Raw genomic sequence first — 25,213 nt, forward strand, 5'->3', positions numbered from 1 at the left:
ACATACAGGTCTCTTTTCCTTCTTTAGTATCTCTTTGGGGTATAAGCCCAGTAGTAACACTGCTGGATCAAAGGGTATGCACAGTTTGATAACTTTTTGGGCATAACTCCAGATTGCTCTCCAGAATGGTTGGATTCCTTCACAACTCCACCAACAATGCATCAGTGTCCCAGTTTTCCCATATCCCCTCCAACATTCATCATTATTTTTTCTTGTCATCTTAGCCAATCTGATAGGTGTGTAGTGGTATCTCAGTTGTCTTAATTTGCATTTCTCCGATCAATAGTGATATGGAACATTCTTTCATATGAGTGTATGTATGTATGTATGTAGTTTCATAAATATTTCTATATTTGTCATGTTGTACAAGAAAAATCAGATCAAAAGGGGAAAACTATGAGAAAGAAAAAACCAACCAAACAAACAACAAAGATGGTGAAAATACTATGTTTGATCCACATTCAGTCTCCTTAGTTCTCTCTCGGTTCATTTAGCATTTTCCATCCCAAGTCTATTGGAATTGCCCTAAATCACCACATTGAGCCCTTGAACAGAGCTCCCTAAACTTATTGAACTGAAGTTGTGCCTTCTACACCTACAGAGAAAGACAATCCTGGCCAGTGAAAGAAGGACAGAGAAATCCTCCTTTGGAGGAACCTACCGAGGACATCAGCCTCTTATTAGACTAATCTGCTCCAACCTATTTGGCTCCAGAGTGAGATTTCTGTGCTAATTGTCATACACCAATATTCTTCTGACTCTTTGAGTCAGATTTGAATTTGGTCTAGTGTCTCTAGAATGGAAATGAGAACCCTCTGAGATATCCATTCTGTTAAGGACCATGCCTAAGTGAAAGGGTAGGTTAATTATCTGAGAGCCTCGGAAGCTGTGAATCATAACACTTGAAGGAGTTGCAAAGCAGCCTTTGCTGACACAGGTGTTGCTTGTGGACTGGGAATGAAATAAATTGGAGGCAGAGGGAAGAGGAGAGAGGTCAGACAACACAAGCCTCTCAGTCTCCTTGTGTCATCGTCCTCGTCGTCCTCTTACATGAAGAGATCCATTCTACAGGTCTGAGTTAGACCTCCAGCGGCCGCTGGCAGGTGGCTCCTGTATCACAACACCATTCTCTTTGTGGACAACAGGACCTATTTTTATGGAAAAGGGCAAATAAAAATAGGAGGTGAAGTTTGTCATCATGGGATGATAGAACCAAATTCTTTTTTAAAACCAATCTCAAGGAAAGTAGAATTCATGACTTTCATTTCATTAAAATCATATTCTAAACAGACAATATTAGAGCTGGGAGGCATCTTAGATATCATTTAGACCAACCTTCCATTGTATGAAGAATGAAGCTGAGGTCTAAATAGATGAAATTACTTGAACCAACTCATAAAGGTAACCAGTGACAAAGTATGAACTAGAATCAGGCTTCCTGACTCACCCCCATACTTTTTGGGGACTTTATGTGACTGGAAATGAAATGGGTGACTTTTAATTTCTGCAAAGGGATTTGTGTATTTGGTTATAGAGAGTGGTGTCTGAAGGGTATGGGAGAAGGGAGGCCAGGTGATAGTTCTCAGGAGAAGAAGTCTTAACTGTCAGTTTATAAACCATACCATCTCTTCAGATTTCAGATTAGAGATTTTGACTTTACTAACTGAATTCAACAAAGATTAAATACTTATTTTTTTCCTGTGTCAAGACTACAAAGCAGAAAATGTATAGTTCCTGAATATAAAGAAAGTTACAGTCTAATCACACACAGCTGGCCAATATTTTTACTGAGCACACTTTTTTTATACCTTCTGTAATAAATGAGACCAGATGGGTGGGGGATAGGGGGGAAATTGGAACACAAGCTTTTTCTGAGGGTCAATGTTGAAAAAATTATCCTTGCATATGTTTTTTGGGGGAAAAACTTCATTAAAAAATAAACAAATGTGACCAGAGACACAAGAGGCATGATTATTTCTTGTGAAATCTTTCAAAGAATCTTGAATGGTTTTTAGCCACAGAAGGGAGACACCTTGTTGGAAGAGAACCTTTGAGGGGTGTTTTATTCTACCAGATCAAATGCTTATCTAATAATCAGCAAACAGTAATCACAATGAAATATTACATATACTTCACATCTTTAAAATAATAACATGACAGTAAAGATGTGGTTTACTATTCACCATTCCTTGAGAAAGACTACTTGCTTAATACTAAAAATTGAGAATGACTGATGCAAGTAGAAATGATTCCAATAAAAAAATTATATAGACAGGAAAAATAGGCATATACCAGATGGCCTTTAATGTTCTCTTGATCTATTTTTCAGTATTATTACAAAATTCTGAGATTTTTCTGCACCCCTTAGGTATTTTCCCCTTTAGATACCCTGTGCATCCAACTCTCAATGTCCTCATAATTGTGTTGTCTCTGGCATGGATCTCCTCAAATTATACCTCATTTGATCCAGTTACTTTCCCCATTTTTGTTCTTGTTAGGGCTATTTTTATTTCCTCTACAAGCACACTTAGAACCATGATGTTAGAGTTCAAATTAGGTTTTTAAAATTAATTAATTTTTAATACACGTTGCTTTATAAATCATGTTGGAAGTAAAAAAATTAGAACAAAAGGGAAAAGCCATGGGAGGAAAAAAAAAAAAAAAACAGAAAAAAGAAGTGAGCATAGCATGTGTTGATTTACATTCAATCTCCGTAGTTCTTTTTCTAGATACAGATGGCATTTTCTATCCAAAGTCTATTCCGATTGTCTTGGAGAAAGTTTGTTATATAAATATTTGCAGATCTTTTCTTTTTTTTTTCCTTATCCTTTCATTATCATCCTTAAGTGCCCTTGGGGTGACTATTTAGTTGAGGCTATTGCTAAACTTTCTTTAAATTATTTATTTTTTTCTTTGCTTCTTACTGCTTTATTTAGAATCTTCCACTTATTCTTCTCAATAATGTTTTATGAACAAGTTTACATTATTTTGTGAATAAATTTATATTCTATCTATCTAGTGTAGTCTTTGGTTGCTATATACCTTGTCTTTGCAAGTAATGGTGATCTCTTTGTTTATGGTATTTTATTTCTATCACTTCGGCTTTTGTATAAAATTATTAAGGTCTGTGTCTATGTTGATTCTTTCATCTATTGCCAATAACTATTTTGAATAGGTCAGAATTGATTGAGATGTTTCAAGTACATGAAGTCGCTTTTTCATTCTTCTAGCTTGATATTGATATGGATCTTGGCTCTAAACAAGTTGGTGGTCTGACTATATAGAGACAATTGATTCAAGATTGCCTCCTACAAAAATAACTAGTCATTACCTATCTATTGAAATATAATGAAGTTCATTTTGAGAGGCTATTTGTCATGTATTGTGGTTACTGATCATTTTTTTAAAAGAAAATATTCATGATAGATACATAAGATTTTTGTGTGACTGGGCTTTGGTTTCTCATTTCATATACTTTATTTCTTTTCTTTTCTCTTAAAGAAGCTACTATCATGCTAGATATCAATATTGGAGAAATATAAGTAAATCAGCCCCTATTTTCAAGGAGCTTTCTTCTAGCTTTCACTAACTTAGGATGATTATTAAGAAGGGCATTCACAACAGAGGGTATGGAAATCTATCTCTCTCTTTTCATCCTGTGATACTTTTGTCCATGATATCCATCATGTTTACTCTTAGATCTTCCCTGGAGGGTTTATCAAAGGATACGATGTCCCGGAAGCTTTCTTCAAGGCCTTTTTGTATATTGTGAATATCAGTGGAACACCTAAATTGTCTATCTAATTTTTTATTCTCCTCTCCCTCTTCCCCCCATGGCTGATCTTCTCTTTCCTTTTCTAACCATACACTTTATATTCCTTCTGACACTTCTTATGATTAAATGATCACTGGAAATAAGCTGTATTTGTACCTCTCACATTTCTTTCCATTTCTGTTGGGTCAATGGTGACTTTGGCTACTTCAGAGTTTACAAAGCACTTTTATCACAACAGCCTGGTGAGGAAAGTGGGAAGAGTTTTATTTTGACCATTCCACAGAAGAGCAAACAGAAATGTCTTGTATTTTCCTGTTTTTTCCAGTGCCTCTTTCCTTGTAATAAGAAGGAAGGAAAGAGGCGTTTTGAAAGAGGCATCTTACTATGGGCTAGGCACTGTCCTAAGTGTTGGGATGCAGATCCAAAAAAGAAAAAGCTTTGCTTTCAAACAGCTTACATTCTAATGGGAGATGACAATACATACAAGGAAGGTAGAAATCTGGGGCAAGGATACAGCAAAAGCTGCAATATAATCTTTGTTGATGCAGCCTGCCAACCCTTTCCCCCTCATAATCTTAGGTCACCAAATCTAAGGCATATCTGAATGTCTGAAGTTTGTTGGGTAATTTACATCATCCTTTGGAAACCTTCCAGCAAGGCTGTGATTTCGGGTAAATTATTACCCCAATATTACGGGAAAGAAAATTGAAACCCAGTGACTTATCATATAAGATCCAAGTCACAGGATCACAGATTTAGAGCTGGAATGGACTTCCAAGTCATCTCAGGCTCACCCAAGATCATGCAAGAGGTTGAGTGGTAGTGAAAAATTCAAACCCGGGCTCTCTGATTCCAACGCCCATGCTCTTCCATTGCACCACACGGCGGGCTCAATATAGCCAGAGAGGCTGAGAGAGGCGTTTGCCTAATTCAGAGTCACACAACATGTCAGCAAAGTTTCAGAAACAGAATTTGGAGCTAGATAATACATTAGGGATAATCTAGTCCAGTTCTCAAATTAAAAAAAAAAAAAATGGAAGCTTCTCCAGAGAACTTTTTTGTGTGATGTTTATTAATATTTACCTATAATAAACATGAAAAATGTCTTATTATTATGAAAAATCGTTTTGATTTCTCAACGAGTCCCTGAAAGTGTCTCAGAAACGCGGGTCCTCTGCTCACACTTTGAGAATTGAGGATCTGGACCAATTGGTTCATTTTTCCAGAGGAGAAAACTCCTTTGAGTGTCTTGGCCAAGGAAACGTTGGTACTGGAGGTCTCCCCCCCCAAGTCCCCTCCTCAACTCCAAACTTCTAAAACACTGCAATATGGGGGCATCCCTTGGTAGTTTTTAGATCCTGGACAAGGAAGGAAAAAAGGAACATAGAATGGGGGAGTCTAGGTGGCTTCTCAGGCTTCCGGGAGGCCGAGCCCCCTGCAGAAATGCACAAAAGTAGGCCCCACTCCTGGCAGACGGCCCTGGACTCCTGGGACCCAGAGCCTCCATCCTGGCATTCCCGGGCTTCGGGCTGCTCGTTTGTAAATTGAGAAGGTCGGACTGCATGCTCTCGGAGTTTATGACACTGCTGCGGGTGGGGCGGAGCGCTGCTCTATCCCCACGCACCAGGCAGCTAGTGGGGGTGGGGCGGGGGGCGAGTGGCGGGGGTGTCCCGGCAACTCTCTCCTGCCCAGTTGGCTCCCCAAACTCCGACTCCGTGGGGGTCGGCGGCCTAGGCCGAGGCTCGGGGAGGTAGGGGGGTGCAGAGAGGGCCTAGCCAGGGGCCCCACTTTCCGCCCCGCCCTCTACCTCCCCCACCCCCCACCCCCATCAGTCCTGCCCCTGCTCCCTTAGCGAGAGCGCTCGGCCCTCTCCCTGTCCTGCCGCAGTCTGAGCAGCCGCCGCCGCCGCCGCCGCCTCCAGCGGTCCCCGGCCCGGACAGGGGTGGGAGTAGGAGGGAGGAGGCGCCCAGAGGGGCCCGGCGGGGGCCCGAGGCATGGCGGGCCGCAGGGAGCCCGGGGAGAAGCGCTGGGAGCTGGTGCGCTGGTGAGTGGGGAGGGTGGGGCATGTGAAGGGCGACCGCAGAGGCGCGGGGGAGGTGGCGGCAGGCTGGAGCAGGGGGCATGAGGCTCGGGGCGCCGGTGGCAGGCTGCCCTGCCTTACACGGCTTGGCCAAGAAGATGCTCCCTGGGAAGGGGGGAAGGCTGGGGAAGCGAAGGGCAGAGCTCCCCGCACCCTTCCTCCTCTCAGGCCCAAACTCAAACTTTCCCAAGCCTGAGATGCTTTAGTTTAGATTCAGGGTTTTCAGGAAGCTGCGGCCTGGACTTTCTTCTCCTGACCCCCTTCCCCCCACCTTCCCTGCCCTGGCCCACAGACCACCTCCCCCTGAGCCCTGAACCTGCCTTTGGACAAAGTTCGTATCCAGCTACCCAGAGCTCCTCTCTCCATTCTCTCACTGCCCCTGTGCTTCCCTACCAACTGTGTGTCCGGGTCGAGGGCAGGGCCGAAGCCCAGATAAGAGTCTCGGATTTCTTTCCAAATTCGATTTCCTTTTTCATTATAGGAAGTGAAGGAACATTCTTGCCTCCCTAGCTCATCTTCCCTCCTCATCCTTGTTCTACCTTCCCCATCTGATCTATGGAGGTCACTCTCCCTCTGGCTCCTACCTCCATCCCTTCCTTCGATAGGTGATGTCAGGGTTCATAGCCTGCGCCCATGTCTGCTCCTGACTCCCAGAGGTCAGTTCAAGGGGACGCCCTGCTCTCAGTCATCCCATCGCTCAGATTCTTGGCACTTGTTCCCAACACTTTAGACATTAGGTGAGTTGATCGGGTGGGTCGGGTTGGAGCTGGAGAGACCCTTTGCTCATTTCATCCTGAGAATGGGGGGAGAGCTCTCCCTTGGGATGGGAATAAGAAGGCTGATGACTTGGAGAAAATACTTCCAAATCTTTCCTTTACTAGAGTTCTTATGGAAGAGACTTCCCAAGGAGTGTAGAGTGGGGGAAATGATGATTCTATTGGGAAGGAGGGTTAGGGCAGTTAGGACCCTTCCCCCTTCCTTCACTCTAGGCTGTGACATCTCCTTGCAACTGGGCCTCAGGCTGGGAAATCAGAGTTGTCTGAGGTATCAGGTTACTGGTCCAGCAGTAGCTCAGAGAAGAATCCAACCTCATCGGTTTCAAGGGGAATTTGTCATCCTCAATGCAGTTACCTTGAATCGACAATTTTAAACAGTGACAGCAAAATGGTTTTCAGTTAGGATTGTACATCTGGAGCTGGAACAGAGCTCAGAAGTTACCCGGTCCAACTTTTGCATTTTACAGATGAGGAAACTGAGGCCCACGAGATTAAAAAATTTGCCGAGAGCCCTACAATGGGCAGCTGGATGGACCCGTAGCGCAGAGGGCCAGGTCTGAAGTCCTGAAGACTCAACTTCCTGAGTTCAAATCTAGTCTCAGGCATTTTCTAGCTCTGTGATCCTGGGCAAGTCACTTTACCCTGCTTGCCTCAGTTTCCTCATCTGTAAAATGAGCTGGAGAAGAAAGTGACAAACCACTCTAGTGTCTTTGCCAAGAAAATCCCAAATGGAGTCAGGAAGAGTTAGACAGAACTGAAAAATGACCTTCTTCACAGGTCTAATCCCTATCCCTAATTGTTCATTTTCCTATATTTACAAATGATTAACCTCTTTCTAGTGGTCCTTCTGACCCCAAACATACCTCTTTAATTGGACTGAACTCTTGCTTCCTTGTTTAAAAGGATCCAAAACTCATAGGTTAACAAACAACAGATAAACACCAAGTATTTATTAAGCTCCTACTATGTGCCACTGCTCAGAATGCAAGATGACAAACAAACAAACAAATAAAAAAATAACGATTCCTGCTTTTGAGGAGCATTATATTAAAGAAGGGTGCTCCTGGGTAGTATATTTTTTTACCCTGGGTCTGATATCTTCCTTGCCTCCATTGGATTTGAAATCAAGAAGAAATGGGTTCAAATTCCATCTCAAAAATTAGAGGTGTGACCTTAGTCAAGTCCTCAGTTTCTATAAAATCCATAAAATGAGGTAATTGGATTACATATCTTCTAAGGTATTTTCTGACTCTGAATGTAGGATTCTGAGTCTAGTTCACATATGAATTCTGGACTGAAACTCAAGAGACTTGGATTTTATTCCTCCTTTTCTGTGTGTCTTTGGTCAAGACCCTCTCATTTTCTTTTTTTTTTTTTTGCTGAGGCAATTGGGGTTAAATGCCTAGGGTTACACAGCCAGGAAGAGTTAAGTGTCCAAGGTCAAATTTGAACTCGGGTCCTCCTGACTTCTGGGCTGGTGCTCTATCCACTGCGCCACCTAACTGTACTTCCCTCTCTTTTTCTGGGCCTCAGTTCTCTCTCCAAAATGAAACCGTTGGAGTAGAAGGCCTCCAAAGTCTTTTCCCAGGGCTAACTTTTGTGATTCCATTCCAGGTTTACTTAGCAATGGGTGTCGACACATCAAAGATTTGTGATTTCCTAGAAATGGGGAATTCCTCCACCAACCACCCAGCTATAAATTAATTGACAGTAGATAAATCTGAGAAAATTACTCAGCTAGAATTACAAGACTTGTTCACAAATCATACAATTAGTGTCAGAGGCAGGATTTGAACTTAGATTTTCTTGATTCCTGATCCAGTACTTTATTCATTATCTCATCTCTCTTTTCAGGAATGAGGGTGAACTCGATCTGTGATTTCATTGGTATGATTCTAGATGAAGAAGATCTTGTACCAAAGCAGGTCTACCCTTCATGATCTTAAAGAGTTATCGGTGGCACTAAGAGGTTAAGTGACCTGCCCAGAATCACACATCCATTAAGTGTGAGGGGCTAACCTGATTCTGGGGCCAGCTCTCCAATGACTACATCACACTGTGTTTCCAAATAAGGAATATTTCTTCCTTAATAAGGAATTATTAAGACATAGGTAGAATGATTTAGAGAAAGAAAAGAGCAGAAAATGAGAAACTGATAAAAAAAAAAGAGATTTGGAGGAGAATTAAAGAAGTCAGATAAAAAATGCTTTATTTGGAGTCAGAAAATTTCCATTTGGAAGGGGTTTCTCCTAATGTAACTCTGGACAAGTCAATTTTCCTTCTGGTCCTCAGTTTTCTCTTCTATGAAATAGGGATGTTACTTGTTCTAGCTATTTCAATGGGCAGGAGACAATTATGGTGTATTTGAAAGAGCCTTAGACCGACAGTCAAAGATCATGGAATCTCTGGGAGGTGTTGTGAGGTTCAAATGAGATCATTTGTAAAGTTTAAAGTGCTGTATTACTGTCAGTGATTATTACTTGTTGTTAATATCGTTATCTATCAATCACAATGTTATAGTCACCAAGTCTCCGGTCTGGTGATGTTTTCTTCTGAAGTCATGAGGAGCTCAATGTTTACAGAGCAATACAGAGATGTGCTGGTAAATGTTTAACAATCAGAATCTACCAGGTTGGGAAAGTATGAAAATGTACCACATTTTAATACCTTCTTAAGTCTGGAAAATTAACAAAACAATACATCAAGACTTGGTCTACAGTGTTTGTAATTTCCTGAGGTGTGAATGCTCACACTAGAGATTTAAGCTTTTCCTCTTGCCTTGAGCTGCCTCCAGCAGCTATCTCTACCTCTGTCTATTTCTACCTCTGTCAGCTTGGACAAGTCACTGGCCTCTTCTGAACTTTTGTAAAATGATGGTAGTAAATGTTTGAGGTCAGGATTTGAACTCAGCTCTTAAATTGGACACTCTATCCACCCCCTAGCTGGATAAAAAGGTTGAAGTGCTTTAAATGCTCTGATATATGAAAGACATAATTTGGGAGTGATTAATCATCTTATTAATTATGACTAGTGAGTAATTAATAAAAAGATGATCATTTGGCTGTTTCTCATAAACCAAAAGACTCCTCATGGAGGCCTCTTAACACTTACATGCCTTTGGAAGAGTAGCTGTCCTCAAAAACAGCAATCAATTTTGATTGGTTAATAAACTTTTATGTGATGCAATTGGGAGTAAATGACTTACCTAGGATTACAGAGCTAGTAAGAGTCTGAGGCTGGATGCTCTACCCACTGAACCATCTAGCTGCCCCCAATTAGTTAACAATTAATGGGGCAAGTAGGTGGCTCGGATAGAGCACCAGCCCTGAAGTCAGGAGGACCTGAGTTCAAATCCAGCTGCAGACACTTGATACTTCCTAGATGTGTGATCCTGGGCAAGTCACTTAACCCCAATTGCCTCCAAAACAAACAAACAAACAAACAAAACAATTAATGAGAGAATGAATATTATAATGAGAGATGGGCTTAATTTGATAGGTGTTAGGGGGACACAACTAAATGGTCGCTCAGTCCTGGACACAGAGACTTATCTCTTCCCAGATCACCCCCAGACTAGGGCAATTTAGACAAAAGGGTGAATCCAGTTCTACTTGTACCGGTCTGACTCAAACCCAGTTCTTGAATTCACCATTTCACCCAGACTCAAATTTCTTTACCTTTTGAGCAGATAAAGTTTTGCCAGTTGGGCAAGTTTCCCCCAAGATTTCATCTCAGCCCTGCACTTCAAAGGCTGACCAAATAACCCATGAGGACAGATTCTGAAGGAGGAAATAGAAAGGGGAAAAACCTTAGCCCTAATTCGATAACTGATTCCTGATATCAGAGAGAAATAACCCTTTTTCTCTTTGCCAAATAAAGGATTTTAGATTTGATCCTGGGGGTAAAAGAGAGCTATTGGAGTGGGCTTAGGGTGATCAGAGCTGCACTTTAAAAAGTCCATTTTGACAGTTGAATGGAGGATGGACTGAAATGGGGGAGAGTTGAGACAGAGAGAAAGCAGAAAATTAATGCAATCGTCATCCCTGTGAACTGATGGAAGGCTGCACTAAATGAAACAGAAGCTGCCTTTGATGGGTTTATATTCTATCAAAGGCAACAATGTACAAATTTAAGTGTATACAAAATGTATACCAAATACAAGCTAGGTAAATCTGCTCGGGGGAGGGCACTGTGCCAGTGGTTGGGAACAATTAAGAAAGGCTTCATGACCAGACAGATTGAAATAGGTGGCCATTTTGGCTTAGAAATATATACTCTGGGGCAGCTGGGTGGCGCAGAGGATAGAGCACCAGACCTGAAGTCAGGAGGACCTGAGTTCAAAATTTACCCTTAGACACTTCACACTTCTTATCTGTGTGATCCTGGGCAAGTCACTTAACCCCAATTGCCTTAGCAAAAAAAAAAAAAAGAAAAAGAAAAAGAAAAAAAAAAAGAAAAAAGAAAAAAAAAAGAAAAGAAAAAAGAAAGAGAAAAGAAAAGAAAAATAAATAAATAAACAAATATATATTCCATTGACCTGTCCACCATGCTTGGAATTTCCCCATTCATACCTGTAGCTCAAGCACTGATCCCTTCTCCATCTCCCCACAATGGAGAACATAGATCTCCCTGATTGTCTTCAGGGAATGAGGAAGCTCCTTAGTGAAGCCGAAAAAAGCCTGAGCACCATCACTGAGCTAGCTGGTAGAACCTTGGAACACGATCATTTGCCTAATTTCTTCAAGCTGCCCAGATGAAGAAATTGAGATCAGATTCAGAGAGAAGGTTGGCTTGAGGCACATAGAGGAGTTAGCCAGCCCCCAGATCTCATGGTCCTTCGTTCAGTGGTCTTTCCACTTTATCCTGTGGTCTCAGATGTAGCCCATGCTAGAGAAAAATCCACTGTGTCTCCCACTCATCGTGGCTCTGGGATGGCTGTTTGGCTGTGGCCAGTTCTGGGTCCTCCCCCTGGAAGCCAGAGGGAAAGCCAGCACTAGAAGCAAGCCTTTGAAGTCCATCTCCTCCCACTTACTGTGCCGTTTCCCGCAGGTATGTGCGGGAAGGCCGATTCCGGATAGAGGAGAGGACCTTGACTGCTTTTCAGTGGCTGTACACTCCCCAGCAACACCGAATCCTCAGCAGAGCTGACCTCGAGTCTCCCACCAGGTAAAGTTGCCCACCGCCATCCCTTCTCCCCCACCCCCCAAGGAGACAAGGGGAACTGCTGGGGCCTAGGAGCAGGCATTGTCTTGGGCACAACATGAAAGGTCTTCAGAGATCTCAGTCCCATATGACAGATGTTTATAGTAAGATTCCATTCTTCCATTCTGAGGATGTGTCTCGTGGGGTCAAAGTTCTACCTCAGCATAGCAGGGAGGTGACCCTCGGTATTGGAAAGCTGTGCTGGTGAATATAAGTACTGGTAGATTTTGCCAGGTTTGGAAAGCTGGAGTCAGGCCCAATGACAGATTGTGTTTGGGCAATCCAGTGGCCAGTCGGGTCCTTAATCAGAGAAGCTCATGACCGGCCATCATCATCTGATGAATTAATTTTTTTTTACTCAATCAATCAACAAGCATTATAAAGCTCCTGTTTTAAGCATTCTGCTAGGCACCAAGGATGGGGATAATTGGTCATATAGCAATTTTATTTGTTTATGCTCTATCTTAGGGACTGGGGATATAATAACAAAAATAAAAATGTCCAAGAAGCTCATAATTCGACTTGGCTCCTGTGTGCCAGGCTCTGGGTAAGGCATTGGGGAGACAAACATAGAAATGAGACAGTTCTTGTTTCCATTTTATCAGAAGAGATGGCAAGTATATAATAAAAACTATCCTGGCTTTCCCCCAATCCCCACACAAGAACCAGATATGTTTCACCTTTTCCTGTTCCATTAAAGGGTGGAGGTTGGGGTTTAATATCTTTCCCATTGGCATAAATCCTCACCAGTGGTATTCCCCTAGTTTTAAGAAGGACACTTAATTTTAGTTCTGTTTAACCAACAATTGAATAGATGAGTTTTTAGGAATATTTACTTTAAAACTTCAAGTAAATATCATCCCTTCCCAATAACTAGAAAAGATAATTCCCCCACCATTGCTCTATTTCTCTTTCTGAAGGGGAAGGTGATTAAGTTTAGCTCAGTTCTTCTATAGCATAGGTCCACCATGTTCCAAAGCTCTCGTTGGGCCTGATTCCCAAGTGTCCGGGCTCCTAGGGATTTCCTTGCTTCTTTCAAAGCAACATCTAGCTTGGAATCCTGCCTCTTTGGTCATCGTGATTTAGTCTTTGTCCAGAGACCCCACTATCTCTGCCTAGAAAAGATGAATGAAAAACTAGACTGAGTCCCAAGACTATTTACTGGGGCACCACGGCCTTACGGCAGCAGCAGAAAGCAGCTTTCTACCTCTCCCAGTTCAGCTCATGTTGCCTGTGCTGTGGCAGATCAGAATCCCTTCTGGATTCAGCTGGAAAGAGAGAGAGCAAGAGGGTCCCAGTCTCATGGCTACACATCGAATGGAAAGGTGTTGTTCTCAGCCTTGTGGTAAAGCGATGCATCCCAGACGCATTTCCCACACAGAAACCTCCAAGTTGGAGATCTGTGCATGGACCAAAACCCTATTCCACATAAATAAGGTCACTGAGGGTGGGAAAGGCAGTCTCAGTTGAGAGGATCAGGAAGTCTCCCATAGGAGATGCTACTTGAGCTAAACTTTGAAGGAACCTAGAGATTCTAAAAGGGAGAAGTATGGAGGAAATTCATTCTGGGAATAGCAATGTTGAGGGTACGGTGCAGGGATCCGGTTCATTCAAGGACTCCTATTTGCCAATCTCAACTTGTCCTAGAATCGCTCTGTGAAGTCCTATCAAAAAATCCATAATTCTCTTTATCTTGTTAGCTCCGAGTCTCTAGTCAGAGAGTGGCTTTGGCCAAACACATAAATGTTAGATATGTCTTTCTCTCTTCCCTGGGACTGTTTCCTTTTAATTTAGTACTTCCAACTATATTCCCAATAAATATGCCCCACTTAGACACTGGTGATGATGAACATAATTTATAAAGACATAGTAAACATTAAAAACAAAGAAAGGTAAACAGACTTGAAGGGAGGCACATTATTACCATTTTGGGGTCTCTAGTAGGAGTGAAGGGGGTAAACTTAGCAAAAAAGCTTCTGTCTGAAGCCCTCCTTCTGATTGGCCCAGGCAGTTGCACTCTCAGAATTCAGGTCCATTTTCTTTGGAGGGTTTACCTTTTCCCATCTACCCTGTCGGTTGCTAGGTTCCTCTTTCAGTCTCCCAGCCCCAGAGGACTGTCTTTTCAAAAAGTGACCTGGAGGTTGGACTGTCACTTTAATCCTATTGAACTTCTTTTTTGATTCACTCAGAGGACCAATTTGCACCTTATAAAAGGATCACCTGTCCTGACCTTATTTTTCACAGTTAATTTAACACCTCTTTATCTGACCCCCTTTCTGAGAGAGCTGAGAGAGAGAGAGAAAAGGAAAGAGAGGGAGAGAGAAAGAAAGAGAAAGAGAGAGAGAGAGAGACTGAGAGAGAGAGAGAGACAGAGAGACAGAGAGAGAGAGAGAAAGAGAGAGAGAGACTGAGAGAGAGGGAGAGAGACAGAACAGAGAAAGAGACTGAGAGAAAGAAAGAGGAAGGAGGGAAGAAGGAAGAAAGGAAGAAAAAGAAAAGTAAGAAGGGAGGAAGGAAGAAAGGTAGAAAAGAAGAAAGAGAAGGGAATGGAAGAAGGGAGGAAAAAGAGTGAGGAAAGGAAGGAAAGAAGGAATAAAAATAAAGAATTACAAAGGACTTAGCTTGTGGCAAGCACTATACAATAAGTGCTTGAGATAAAAATACAAAACTAAAACAAAACAAAAACACAGACCCTGTCCTCAAGGAGCTTACATTCTGGTAGATTAAAATGGCACATATAGGAAGGAAAATGGTAGCCATGGAAGGGAGTTTAGGTCAGGGAAGTGACAGGGATGGTGAATGGAGTCATGGAACAGGTGGCTGCCATGTCCTTCTTTTACTGGAATAGTAGGGTTGATTTCATTTGCCACAGCGAATGAAGCTGGTGGGTGAGTTGCCGCATAGCATGAAGAAGGTCTGAAAGTCCAGGTGGACCTGGCTCAGGCTCAAAGCCCATCAGGAGCCCAGAGCCATGGAGGACAGAGGAAGGAGAGGGAATGTTGTGTGTGAGCAACTGAAAGAAAGCCAGCTTGCCTATACAGCAATGTATGTGTGGGGAGAAGAGTAATGGATAATAAACCTGAAAAGAAAGGTTGGAGCCAGATTACAGAGGGCTTTGAATGCCAACCAGAGGCAATAGAGAATTGCTGGAATGTCCCTGCTGGACATCATGCTTTCATTAACACCGCCTGAGATGGCATTGTGTTTTTGGCTGTCATTTCTTGTTGAGGACTCCTCCTGAGCCAGCGGCACACTAAAATCCACTGGTCTTTTTTTTTTCCCCAGCCATGCCTTTCCCGTTTTATATTTGTGCAGTTGATTTTTGAAAAATGATTTTATTCTTTTAAAATTTTATTGTAATAGGGGCAGCTAGGTGGCGCAGTTAAAAGAGCACCAGCCCTGAAGTCAGGAAGACCTGAGTTCAAATTTAAACTCAGACACTTAATACTTCCCAGCTGTGTGACTCTGGGCAAGTCACTCAACTCCAATTGCCTCAGCAAAAACAAACAAACAAACAAACAAATAAATGAATGAATAAATACATAGTAATAAATCTTACCTATGGCTCTATCTTGAAGGGATCTTTTTAGATCCTGACACTGTCATCCAACATGTTAGTTATCCCCACCGCTACCCCCTTACCTCCAACTTTGGGTCATTTGCAAATGTGATAGTTATAGCAATCTGTACGTTTGCCCAAATCATTGATAAAACTCTTCAGAAGAATTGGGTCAAGGGCAAGGGCTCTGTTCCTTTAAAGACCTCCATTTGGGTTTCCATGGGTATCATCTTTGAAAACTCTTTGGGTACAGTCATTAGACTTCACCTAACAGTTCTATCACCTAGTTCCTATCTCACCGAGATCACATGAAATCCAGAGATATCAGACTCCCAGCATTCCTCTTGTTTGTAGCGTAGTCTCGTTAAATAAAGGAGAGACCTTCTGAGCTGCCTTTGATGATCTCCTGTTGGCTCTTGGTAATTCCCAATTCTTTTTCCAAAGGTTCCGTAGCAGCCTCCATCAGACAGGTCTGAGTGTGGGAGTCAGTTCAGACTTCTGCAAGCACTTACCTGACACATTAACAAGACTGCAGATATTTGTTGCTAGACATCCCAAATGGGGAGGAATGAGTAACATCACAATCTGTCCCCAGGAGTTTAGTACACATGACCATATTTATCAAAATTAGCCCCTGAACGGGCAGCAAGATGGTGCAGTGGATAGAGCACCAGCCCCGGAGTCAGGAGGACCTGAGTCAAATCTGGCCCCAAACACTTAACACTTTCTAGCTGTGTGAGCCTGGGCAAGTCACTTAACCCCAATTTCCTCAGCAAAATAATAATAATAATAATGATAATAATAATAATAATAATTAGCCCTTGATATTCAGCCCTGAGAGGATACCAGTTTTCTCTATTCTCAGTTTTTTCTTCTCCCATTTCTATCTCCGTCTCCTTTGTTTACAGAACGTATTTTTGAGGCAATAGGGTTAACTGACTTGCCCATAGTTACATAGCTAGTGTCAAGTATTTGAGATCAGATTTGAATTCAGGTCTTACTGATTCCACCATATCAGCTACAGAACTTGCTCTTATAAATATCCTTGGCCACATGGGCTTTCTTAGTGGATCCCATGCCAAACCTCCTAAATCCCAAAATTACTTTTGCTTCTCATCTCTGAAGCACCATTTGAAACTCTTTTCCCCCCTTGAGGCAATTGGAGTCTCACAGCTAGCAAGTGTTAAGTGTCTGAGGCTGGATTTGAACTCAGGTTCTCCTGACTTCAGGGCTGGGGCTCTAGCCACTGTGCCACCCAGCTGCCCCTAACATTTGAAACTCTTACCAGAATTGGCCATCAAAGGCACAGACATGGCAAAGGAGGTCACAGTGCCATCTGTAGAAAACGTAGCTGTATTTGTATTTATCTTATCTTAGACTAGCAAGCATTTATTACCCGCCAACACAAAGAACAAAAAAGTTAGTAGCTTAAAACGGCACTAAATTTTTAAAACACCTTTTGAATATTGTATAAAAGGAAGGTAATCTCGGGGGGGGGGGAGGTGGCACTGGGAGCAAGGCTGACTTCCTACAGAATGTTAGGTTTAAGTTGAGTCTTGAAGGAAGCCCATTTTAAGTATGGGCAGAGGTATACTGGCAAATATTTTACAACAGGCTCTCGTGGGGAGGAGGAACAGTGTACTTAACACACTTTAAAGTTTGGTCTATTTTATTAACATTTTATTTATCACATTCTTAATTCTAGATTATCTACAAAATAATAAACCAAGCCTTAATTGGTAACCTTTGTCAGTTTCTGAGGTGTAAATGCTCACACTGAAAATTAAACAATCAGCCCTCTTCACACAGCACATTTCTGGGGATGAGAGACAAAGACTTGAAAATGGAAGGTGGAATACTATGTGTGAGGAACAGAAAGGAGGGCAGTGTAGCTCGTTCACATGGTCTATGGAGGGAAATAAAGTAAAAGAAGCTGGGAAAGTTTTAGAATCCAGGTTATAAGAGGCCTTAAATATAAAATAATGAATGTCAGATTCATCATGGAGGTCATAGGGAGCTCTAGGCTCCACTGACTCTGCTGAAAGGAAAGGATTCTACTTTATCATCAACCTGTGGAATCCCGATGGGTCACTGTTCTGGTTAGAATTTTGCTGTTCAGTTGTTTTTCAGTCATGTCTGACTCTGTGACCTTATTTGGGTTTTCTTGGCAAAGAATAGTTTACCATTTCTTTCTCTAGCTCATTTTACAGATGAGGAAATTGAGGCAAATTTCTAGTCATATGAAAAAAAATGCTCTAAATCAATATTTATTAGAGAAAAGCAAATTAAGACAACTCTGAGATACCACTTCACATCTCCCAGGCTAAGATGGCAGGAAAAGATAATGATAAATGTTGGAGGGGATGTAGGAAAACTGGAACACTAATACATTGTTGGTGGAGTTGTGAACTGATCCAACCATTCTGGGAGAGCAATTTGGAGCTATGACCAAAGGGCTACCAAACTGTGTTTATATACCTTTTGATCGAGCAGTGTTTTTACTGGGTCTGTATCCCAAAGAGCTTATAAACAAGGGAAAAGGACTCACATATGCCGAAATGTTTGGGGCAGCCCTTTTTGTAGTGGCAAGGAACTGGAAACTGAGCGGATGCCCATCAGCTGGAGAATGGCTGAATAAGTTATTGTATGTGAATGTAATGGAATATTATTTGTTCTGTATGAAACAAACAGCAGAATGATTTCAGAAATGTCAAGAGAGACTTGCATGAACTGATGCTGAGTGAAGTGAGAAGAACTAAGAGAACATTGTACACAGCAACAAGATTGTGTGATGATCAACTGTGACGGACGTGGCTCTTTTCAACAATGAGATGATTCAGGCCAATTCCAATGGTATTATGATAGAGATGGTCATTTGTATCCACAGAAAGGACTATGGAGACTGAATGTGGATCACAATACAGTAGTTTTACCTTTTTGTTGTTGTTTGTTTGCTTGTTTTTTTTTTTTTCCTTTTCATTTTTCCCCCTTTTGATCTGATTTTTCTTGTGCAGCGTGATAAATGGGGGAAAATGTTTAGAAGAATTCTTTAACCTATATTGGATTACTTGTTGTCTAAGGGAAGGGGGAGGAAGAGGAAGAAAAATTTGGGACACTAGATTTTGCAATGGTGAATGTTGAAAATTATCTTTGCGTGTATTTTGAAAAAAAAAAATGAAACTAAGGTAAACAGTGGTTAAGTAACTTGCCTAGGTCAGACAGGCTAGTAAGTGTCTGAAACCAGATTTGAACTTGTGAAGAAGAGTCTTCCTAACTCCAGACCTGGTGCTCTATGCACTATGGTACCACCTCGTTACCCCGTGTTTTTCAATGTCATTTTCCTTTCAGATACTGTGGTCATTGATTTAACTATTTTCTGGTTCTGATCACTTCATCCTATATCACTTCATATGGTTCTTTCCAAATATCTCTGAATTCTCTATATAAGTCATTTCTTACAACATGACGATATTACATTACATTCATAGACCATAATTTATTCAGTCATTTCCCAATCAATGGGCATCTACTTTGCTTGCAGTCTTTTGCTACTATAAAAAGTGTTGCTATTAATACTTTTATATACTTAATGCCTTTTTCACTATCTTTGATCTCCCCATGGTATATGTCTAATAAGCGATATCACTGTATCAAAGTGTATGTAGTTTAGTGAATTTTCTAGAATAATTATGAATTTTTTTCCCTAAAATGGATTGGACCAATTTATAATTCTAGTAACAGTACGTTATTATTACTGTCTTCCCACAGCCTTAAAAATTTTTTTCTATTTTATCTTTTTGTCATTTTCAAATTTGGTGAGCATGAGCTGAGACCTCAAAGTAATTTTTAACTTCATTTCTCTTATTAATCATTTGGCTCATTCTTTTCTCATGTTTGTTGATGCTTGATATTTCTTCTTTTGAAAGATTCTTGTTTATATTCCTTGAATATTTATCGGTTGGGGAATGGCTCTCATCCTTGTCTCTCTTGGCCTTCTTCATGGAACCAGGACATAGGAATGTAATGCAGAATGTTATCGAAGATTAGTCTCTGGAACTGTCTCATAAGGCCTGAGTCCATAATCCCTATGGGTATATGAGATATCTATTTGTTATATGATGGACATATAGTAAATATCTTTACCTCCAAAAGATCATTCCCAGAGAGCAAATGTCATGCCCTTTATGTCACAATATTCTAGTTTCTTCTCTTACCCTTGAAGTACCTGTACAAGACTTTCCAAGTCTTATTATTATTATTATGATTTATTATCACATTGTTATAATATAATGTAATATAATTATAAATATTGTAATAATTTTTATTATTAACCATCCTTCCTCTGAAATATAAAAAACTCTCCCCAAAGGTGAGCCATGGGCTAGGTCAGTATTGGGAGAATATCTTATTTGTTTGATATACATTTTGGACTAATGGAACCCAAAGCATGCTTCAAAAGGCAAAATGCCAAGACATGGTACTATCTGTGCTGAATGGCTCTGCCACAACTGGGTTGGATCACTAATGGATCACAGAGTTACTGATCATGTGTATTTTTCAATAAACATTTCTAGTTTTGTGACTCTTTCAAGTAAATGATTACCAATACCTTGCAGTTCAAACCCAAGGACTTACTGGCTTGGATCATTAGGATAATACATATTCTTTTTTTTTTTTAATTCTAGCTTTTTATTTACAAAACATATACATGGGTAATTTTTCAACATTGACCCTTGCAAAACCTTCCGATGAGCCACTTCTTAAAGAATATATCCTGGACTTTTATTAGAAATTGAATGAAGCTCACCAAAACATAGTTTGAAGAATGCATTCATTTCTTTTTAGAAAGAAATTTAGGGAGCCAAGATGATGGATTAAAAGTAGCAACCAAGGCAAACTCTTCCAATATTCCCCTCCAAGCAACTTTAAAGTAATGCCTTAAATTGAATTTTGGAGCAACAGAGCAAAACAAAGTCTACGATGAGAAAATTTAGAAGGTTAGCAAGAGTAATCTGTGACACTAGGGCTGGCCCAGATGGCAGCACCAATGGCAGGCCTTGGAGGAGGACAGTAGCAGCTTCAGGAGCTCTAAACCCAGAATTGTTTGGGGTCTCAATCCCAGGATGGAGAGGAACATTAACATTTGCAACTAGAAGAGAATAGAGAACAAACGCTAAGTTCCAGGGCAGCTGTAGGGGAGAGAGGCCTTTCCTGGGTAAACACAAGAACACAAAGCAAGATAGCTGAAACCATACACTTTTTAGATCATACCACCTCGGAAGCACCAAAAACTTTCGACCTTCAGAACTAGCTCAAAAAATAGTAGCACAAAAAAGTTATAAGTTTTCTCACCCCCAGGTGAACAGAGCCTAAATTTAACATAAAGTTCAAAATGAAGAAATAGGTTGCAAAAGGGAGCAAATAAAAAAAAAATGAATTGATCATTAAAAAACTACAGCAGTGGCAGGGAAAATTAAAACGCAAATTCAGAAGAAGACTACAATATGAAAATAGCTTTAGCCAAAACCTCAAGGAAAAATGCTAATTGAACTCAAGCCCAGCAAGAATTTCTTGAAGAGTTAAAGAAATGGGTAATAGAGGAAAATTTGGGAAAAGAAATGAGAGTGATGCAAGAAAATTAGGAAGAGAGAATTAATAGCTTGGTAAAAAAAAAAAAGCACAACAATACTGAAGAAAATAACATCTTTAAAAAACACACCCAGATTTGTCTAATGGAAAAGGAAGCACAAAAGCTCACTGAAGAAAATAATTCCATAAAAATTAAAATTGAACAAGCAGAAGGTAATGATTCCATGACACATAAAGAAACAAAACAAAAGCCAAAATAATGAAAAGATAGAAAAAGGGAAACATCTCATTGGGGGGAAAACTGACCTGGAAAATAGATTGAGAAAGGAGAATTTAAAAATTATTGGACTACTTGAAAGTCATGATCACAAAAAGAGCTTAGACATCATATTTCAAAAAAAAAATCAGAAAGGAAAACTGCCCAGTTATCATTAATTCAGAGAACAAAATAGAAATAGTAAGAATCACTTCCTGAAAAAGATCCCCAAATGAAAACTCCCAGGAATAATATAACCAAATTCCAGAGCTGCCACATCAAGGAGAAAATATCACAAGCAGCCAGAGAGAAACAAATCAAATGTTGAGAAATCACAGTCAGAAAACACAAGATTTAACAACTTTCATGCTAAAAGAGTGGAGGGCTTGGAATATTATATTTTAGATGGCAAAGAAGCTAGGATTACAACCAAAAATAACCTACCCAACAAAACTGAAAATAATTCTTCAGGGGCAAAAATTGACCTTTAATGAAATGGAGGATTTTTACACATTCCTGGTTAAATAACCAGAGCTGAATATAAATTTTGACATTCAAACACAAGACTTGAAAGAAGCATAAAAACTGTTTACATTCACATTTAGGAAGATGCTGCATATAATTCCAAAGATCTTTACCATTACTAGAGAAGTAAGAAGGAATTTAAATAGAAGGCACAGAAGTGAATCACTTAGATTGAGATTATCTTTAAAAAAATGAAGGAGTGAGAAAAGGATGCACTAAGAGAAGGGGGAAGGGAGAGGTAGAATGGGGAAAATCATTTCCCATAAAAGAGGCACTCAAGAAAAAAGCTTTTAGTGGAAGGGAAATAGAGAGGAGTAGACAATGGTTGTACCTCGCTCTCTTCAGAATTGACTCAAAGGGGGAAGAATAACTATTTCTATATTTATCTATCTGTCTATCTACATACTCAGTTGGGTATGGAAATTTATCTTACCCAACAGGAAAACAGGAGGGAAAAGGAATGAGAAAGGGGGAGATGATAAAAGGGAAAGCAAATTAAGGGAAATTGTGGTTAGAAGCAAGATAGACTTTTGAAGATGAACATGTCAAAGAGAGAAGGATAAACAGAACAAAATAGAAAGGAGGGAAATACAGTTAGTAATTATCATTGTGAATATGAATGGAATGAGCTCATACATAAAATGGAAGCAGATAGCAAAACGAATTAGAAACCCGAATCCAACAATATGTTGTTTGCAAGAAACACACATGAAATTGAAAGAAAACACACAGTTAAAATAAAGAGATAGAGCAGGATCTGTTATTCTCCAGCTAAAGTAAAAGAGGCAGGGGTAGCAATCACAAAGCAAAAGTAAAATAGACCTAATTGAAAGAGATAATCAGGGTAACTCCATTTTGACAAAAAGTAATATCAACAATTTTTACACCACGTTTCTTTGATAGAGGTCTCTTTTTCTCAAACATATGGGGGACTGAATTAAATAAAAATAAGAACTATTCCTCAACTGATGAATTGTCAGGCAGTTTCCAGAAGAAGGAATCAAAGCTATCTATAGTCATATTTTTAAAAATCCAAATCATTATTGCTTAGAGAAATGCAAATTAAAATAATTGAACTATCATCTCATACCTATTAGAAATGATAAATGCTGGAAGGGATGAGGGAAAATAAGTAAACTAATGAACTGTTTCTAGAGTTGTGAACCGGTCCAACCATTCTGGAGAATAACTTGGAACTATACCCAGAAGACTATAAAACTGATCATATCCTTTGACGGCAATATCATTATTAGGACCGTATTTCAAAGAGATCAAAGAACAAGGGAAAGGTCCCATATGTACAAAAATATTTATAGCAATTCATTTGTGGTAGCAAAGAATTAGAAAGTGAGGGAATGCCCATCAAGTGGAAATGGCTGAACAAACTGTGACATAGAATTGTTATGGAGTACTATTGTACTATAAGAAATGAAATACATGGAAAGAGATATATGAACTGATGCAAAATGAAATGAATAGCAGAATGGATCACCGTACATGCTAACAGCAATATTGTAATCATAATTGTGAATGATTTAGCTAGCCTGATCAATTCAAGAATCCAAGATAATTCCAAAGGATTCGTGATGAAAAACTGCTATCCACCTCCATAAAAAGAACTGATGGACTCTGAGGATAAGTTAAAATATAGTTTTTTCACTTTATTTTTCTTATTTTTTTCCAATATGGCTAATATGGAAATATATTTTGCATGATTTCACATGTATTATTGATAGCATCATGCTTGCCTTCTCAGTGAGTAGTAGAGGAGTGGGAGGGAGGAAGAGAATTTGGAACTCACAAAAAATGTTTTAATGCCATAAATAAATAAATGATGAAGAAATTAGGACATTTGCCCATTTCTGGTCTTGTAATATGACCTGTTCTACATGATTTTCCTTTCATCCATCCATTTAAAAAGCTTCCAAACTTAACTAACATTGAAATGAGCACTTAAAATGAGAACAAACATTAAAATGAGCACACATGAGAACAGAAAGCAATGGGTTTGTACACAAAACTGCAAATGGCTGTTATATGCAGCTTGCTTTTTCGTTTTCTTTTTTTTTTTCTAAGTATATGGAGTATCCCAAAAGTCTTAGCATAGCTTTAAGCTAGTAAAATTTAAAGCAAAGCTTTACTAGCTTACCTAATAAATTCAAACTGTAGCTTTCAAAATTGTCCAGCTTTTCCGTGCTTCCTTTTGACCTTCCTTCCTTTCTTTACCATTCAAAAACATGTTTTGATGGCCCTCTCTACTTTCTTCTTCCTCTTTTTTTTTGTCAGTCATATTTCCAGCACCTCCTTGTTCTCTTCCCCAACTGAGAAAAAAGAAAAACAATACCTTTTTAAACAAGGACACACAGTCAAGCAGAACAGATTCCCACATTTGTTGTGTCAAAAATGTATTTCTGATTCTGCAATTTCAATCTGCCGATCTCTATCAGGGAATGGGATAGCATATTTCATCATGAATCCTCTAGAATCATGATTGAATCGAGTAGGTTTCTTGGGTCTTTCATCGTTGATCCTTACAACATAACTGTTATTGCATAATTTGTTCTTCTGGTTCTATTCATCTCATTTTCTCGGTGTCCCACAAACCATCCCTTTTATCATTTCTAACAGTGCAATAATATTCTATTATTATGATTTGTTCATTTTCCATTTGATAGGTAACTCCTTAGCTTCCAGTTTTTCACTACAACAAAGAGCTGCTATAACTAATTTTGCAAATGGGAGTCCTTTTTCTCAGTCTTTGATCTCTTTGGGGGTGTATGGCGAGAATTAATATCTCTGGTTCAAAGGGTATACACAGTTTAGCAACATCTTGGGCATGGTTCCAAATTGCTTTCCAGAATTGGTTGGACTAGTTCCCAGCTTCACATAATATGTCAGTATGCTTGTTTTCCCACAGACCCTCCATTTTTCATCATTTTTCTTTTTGTCATCTTTGCCAATCTTAGGATTATGAGGTGGAATTTCAGTCGTTTTCTTTCTCATTTCTCTAATTATTAGTGATTTAGAAGCATTTTTCTATATGTTAGTTAATGAAATGGAGGATTTTCAAGCAATTCTGATGAAAAGAGCAGAGCTGAATAGAAAATTTGAGATTCAAACACAAGACTCAAGAGAAGCATAAAAACTATTTACATTCATATATAGGAAGATGATGCATGTGATCTTTACCATTATTAGGGCAGTTGGAAGGAGTCTAAATATTCAGAGGGCACAGAAGCAAGTAACTTATATTGTGATTATCTAAAAAACAAAGATGGGATGAGAAAAGGATGCACCAAGAAGAAGGTTTTTCCATGATTTTTCAAAGGTCTCCAGCAGGAGCTGAAGAATTACATTCACCCATTCTTTCAATACAGTTTAGGAGATTATAGTTTTCCTAAAACTGAGAATTTCCAATCCCTATTAGCCATTCTTGTTCTTTGCTTCCCAG

The 25,213-nt window shown here is 39.9% G+C and overlaps 1 protein-coding gene across 2 annotated transcripts in view; it reads left to right on the plus strand.

The window, feature by feature from the left end:
- Positions 1 to 5,625: 5,625 nt before the first annotated feature.
- RAP1GAP2 (RAP1 GTPase activating protein 2) overlaps positions 5,626 to 25,213 on the plus strand; it is a 246,064-nt gene continuing 226,476 nt past the window's right edge. For both annotated transcript variants that reach the window (XR_004234078.1, XM_031967819.1), the window contains exons 1-2: positions 5,626 to 5,819; positions 11,681 to 11,797. Coding sequence is in view for 1 of the 2 variants with exons in the window: in XM_031967819.1 (XP_031823679.1) it covers positions 5,770 to 5,819; positions 11,681 to 11,797 (167 nt within the window). In the remaining variant the exon portion in view is untranslated. The remainder of the gene's footprint in view (positions 5,820 to 11,680; positions 11,798 to 25,213) is intronic.

This window comes from Sarcophilus harrisii, chromosome 4 (assembly GCF_902635505.1).
Source record: "Sarcophilus harrisii chromosome 4, mSarHar1.11, whole genome shotgun sequence".
Taxonomy (NCBI): domain Eukaryota; kingdom Metazoa; phylum Chordata; class Mammalia; order Dasyuromorphia; family Dasyuridae; genus Sarcophilus; species Sarcophilus harrisii.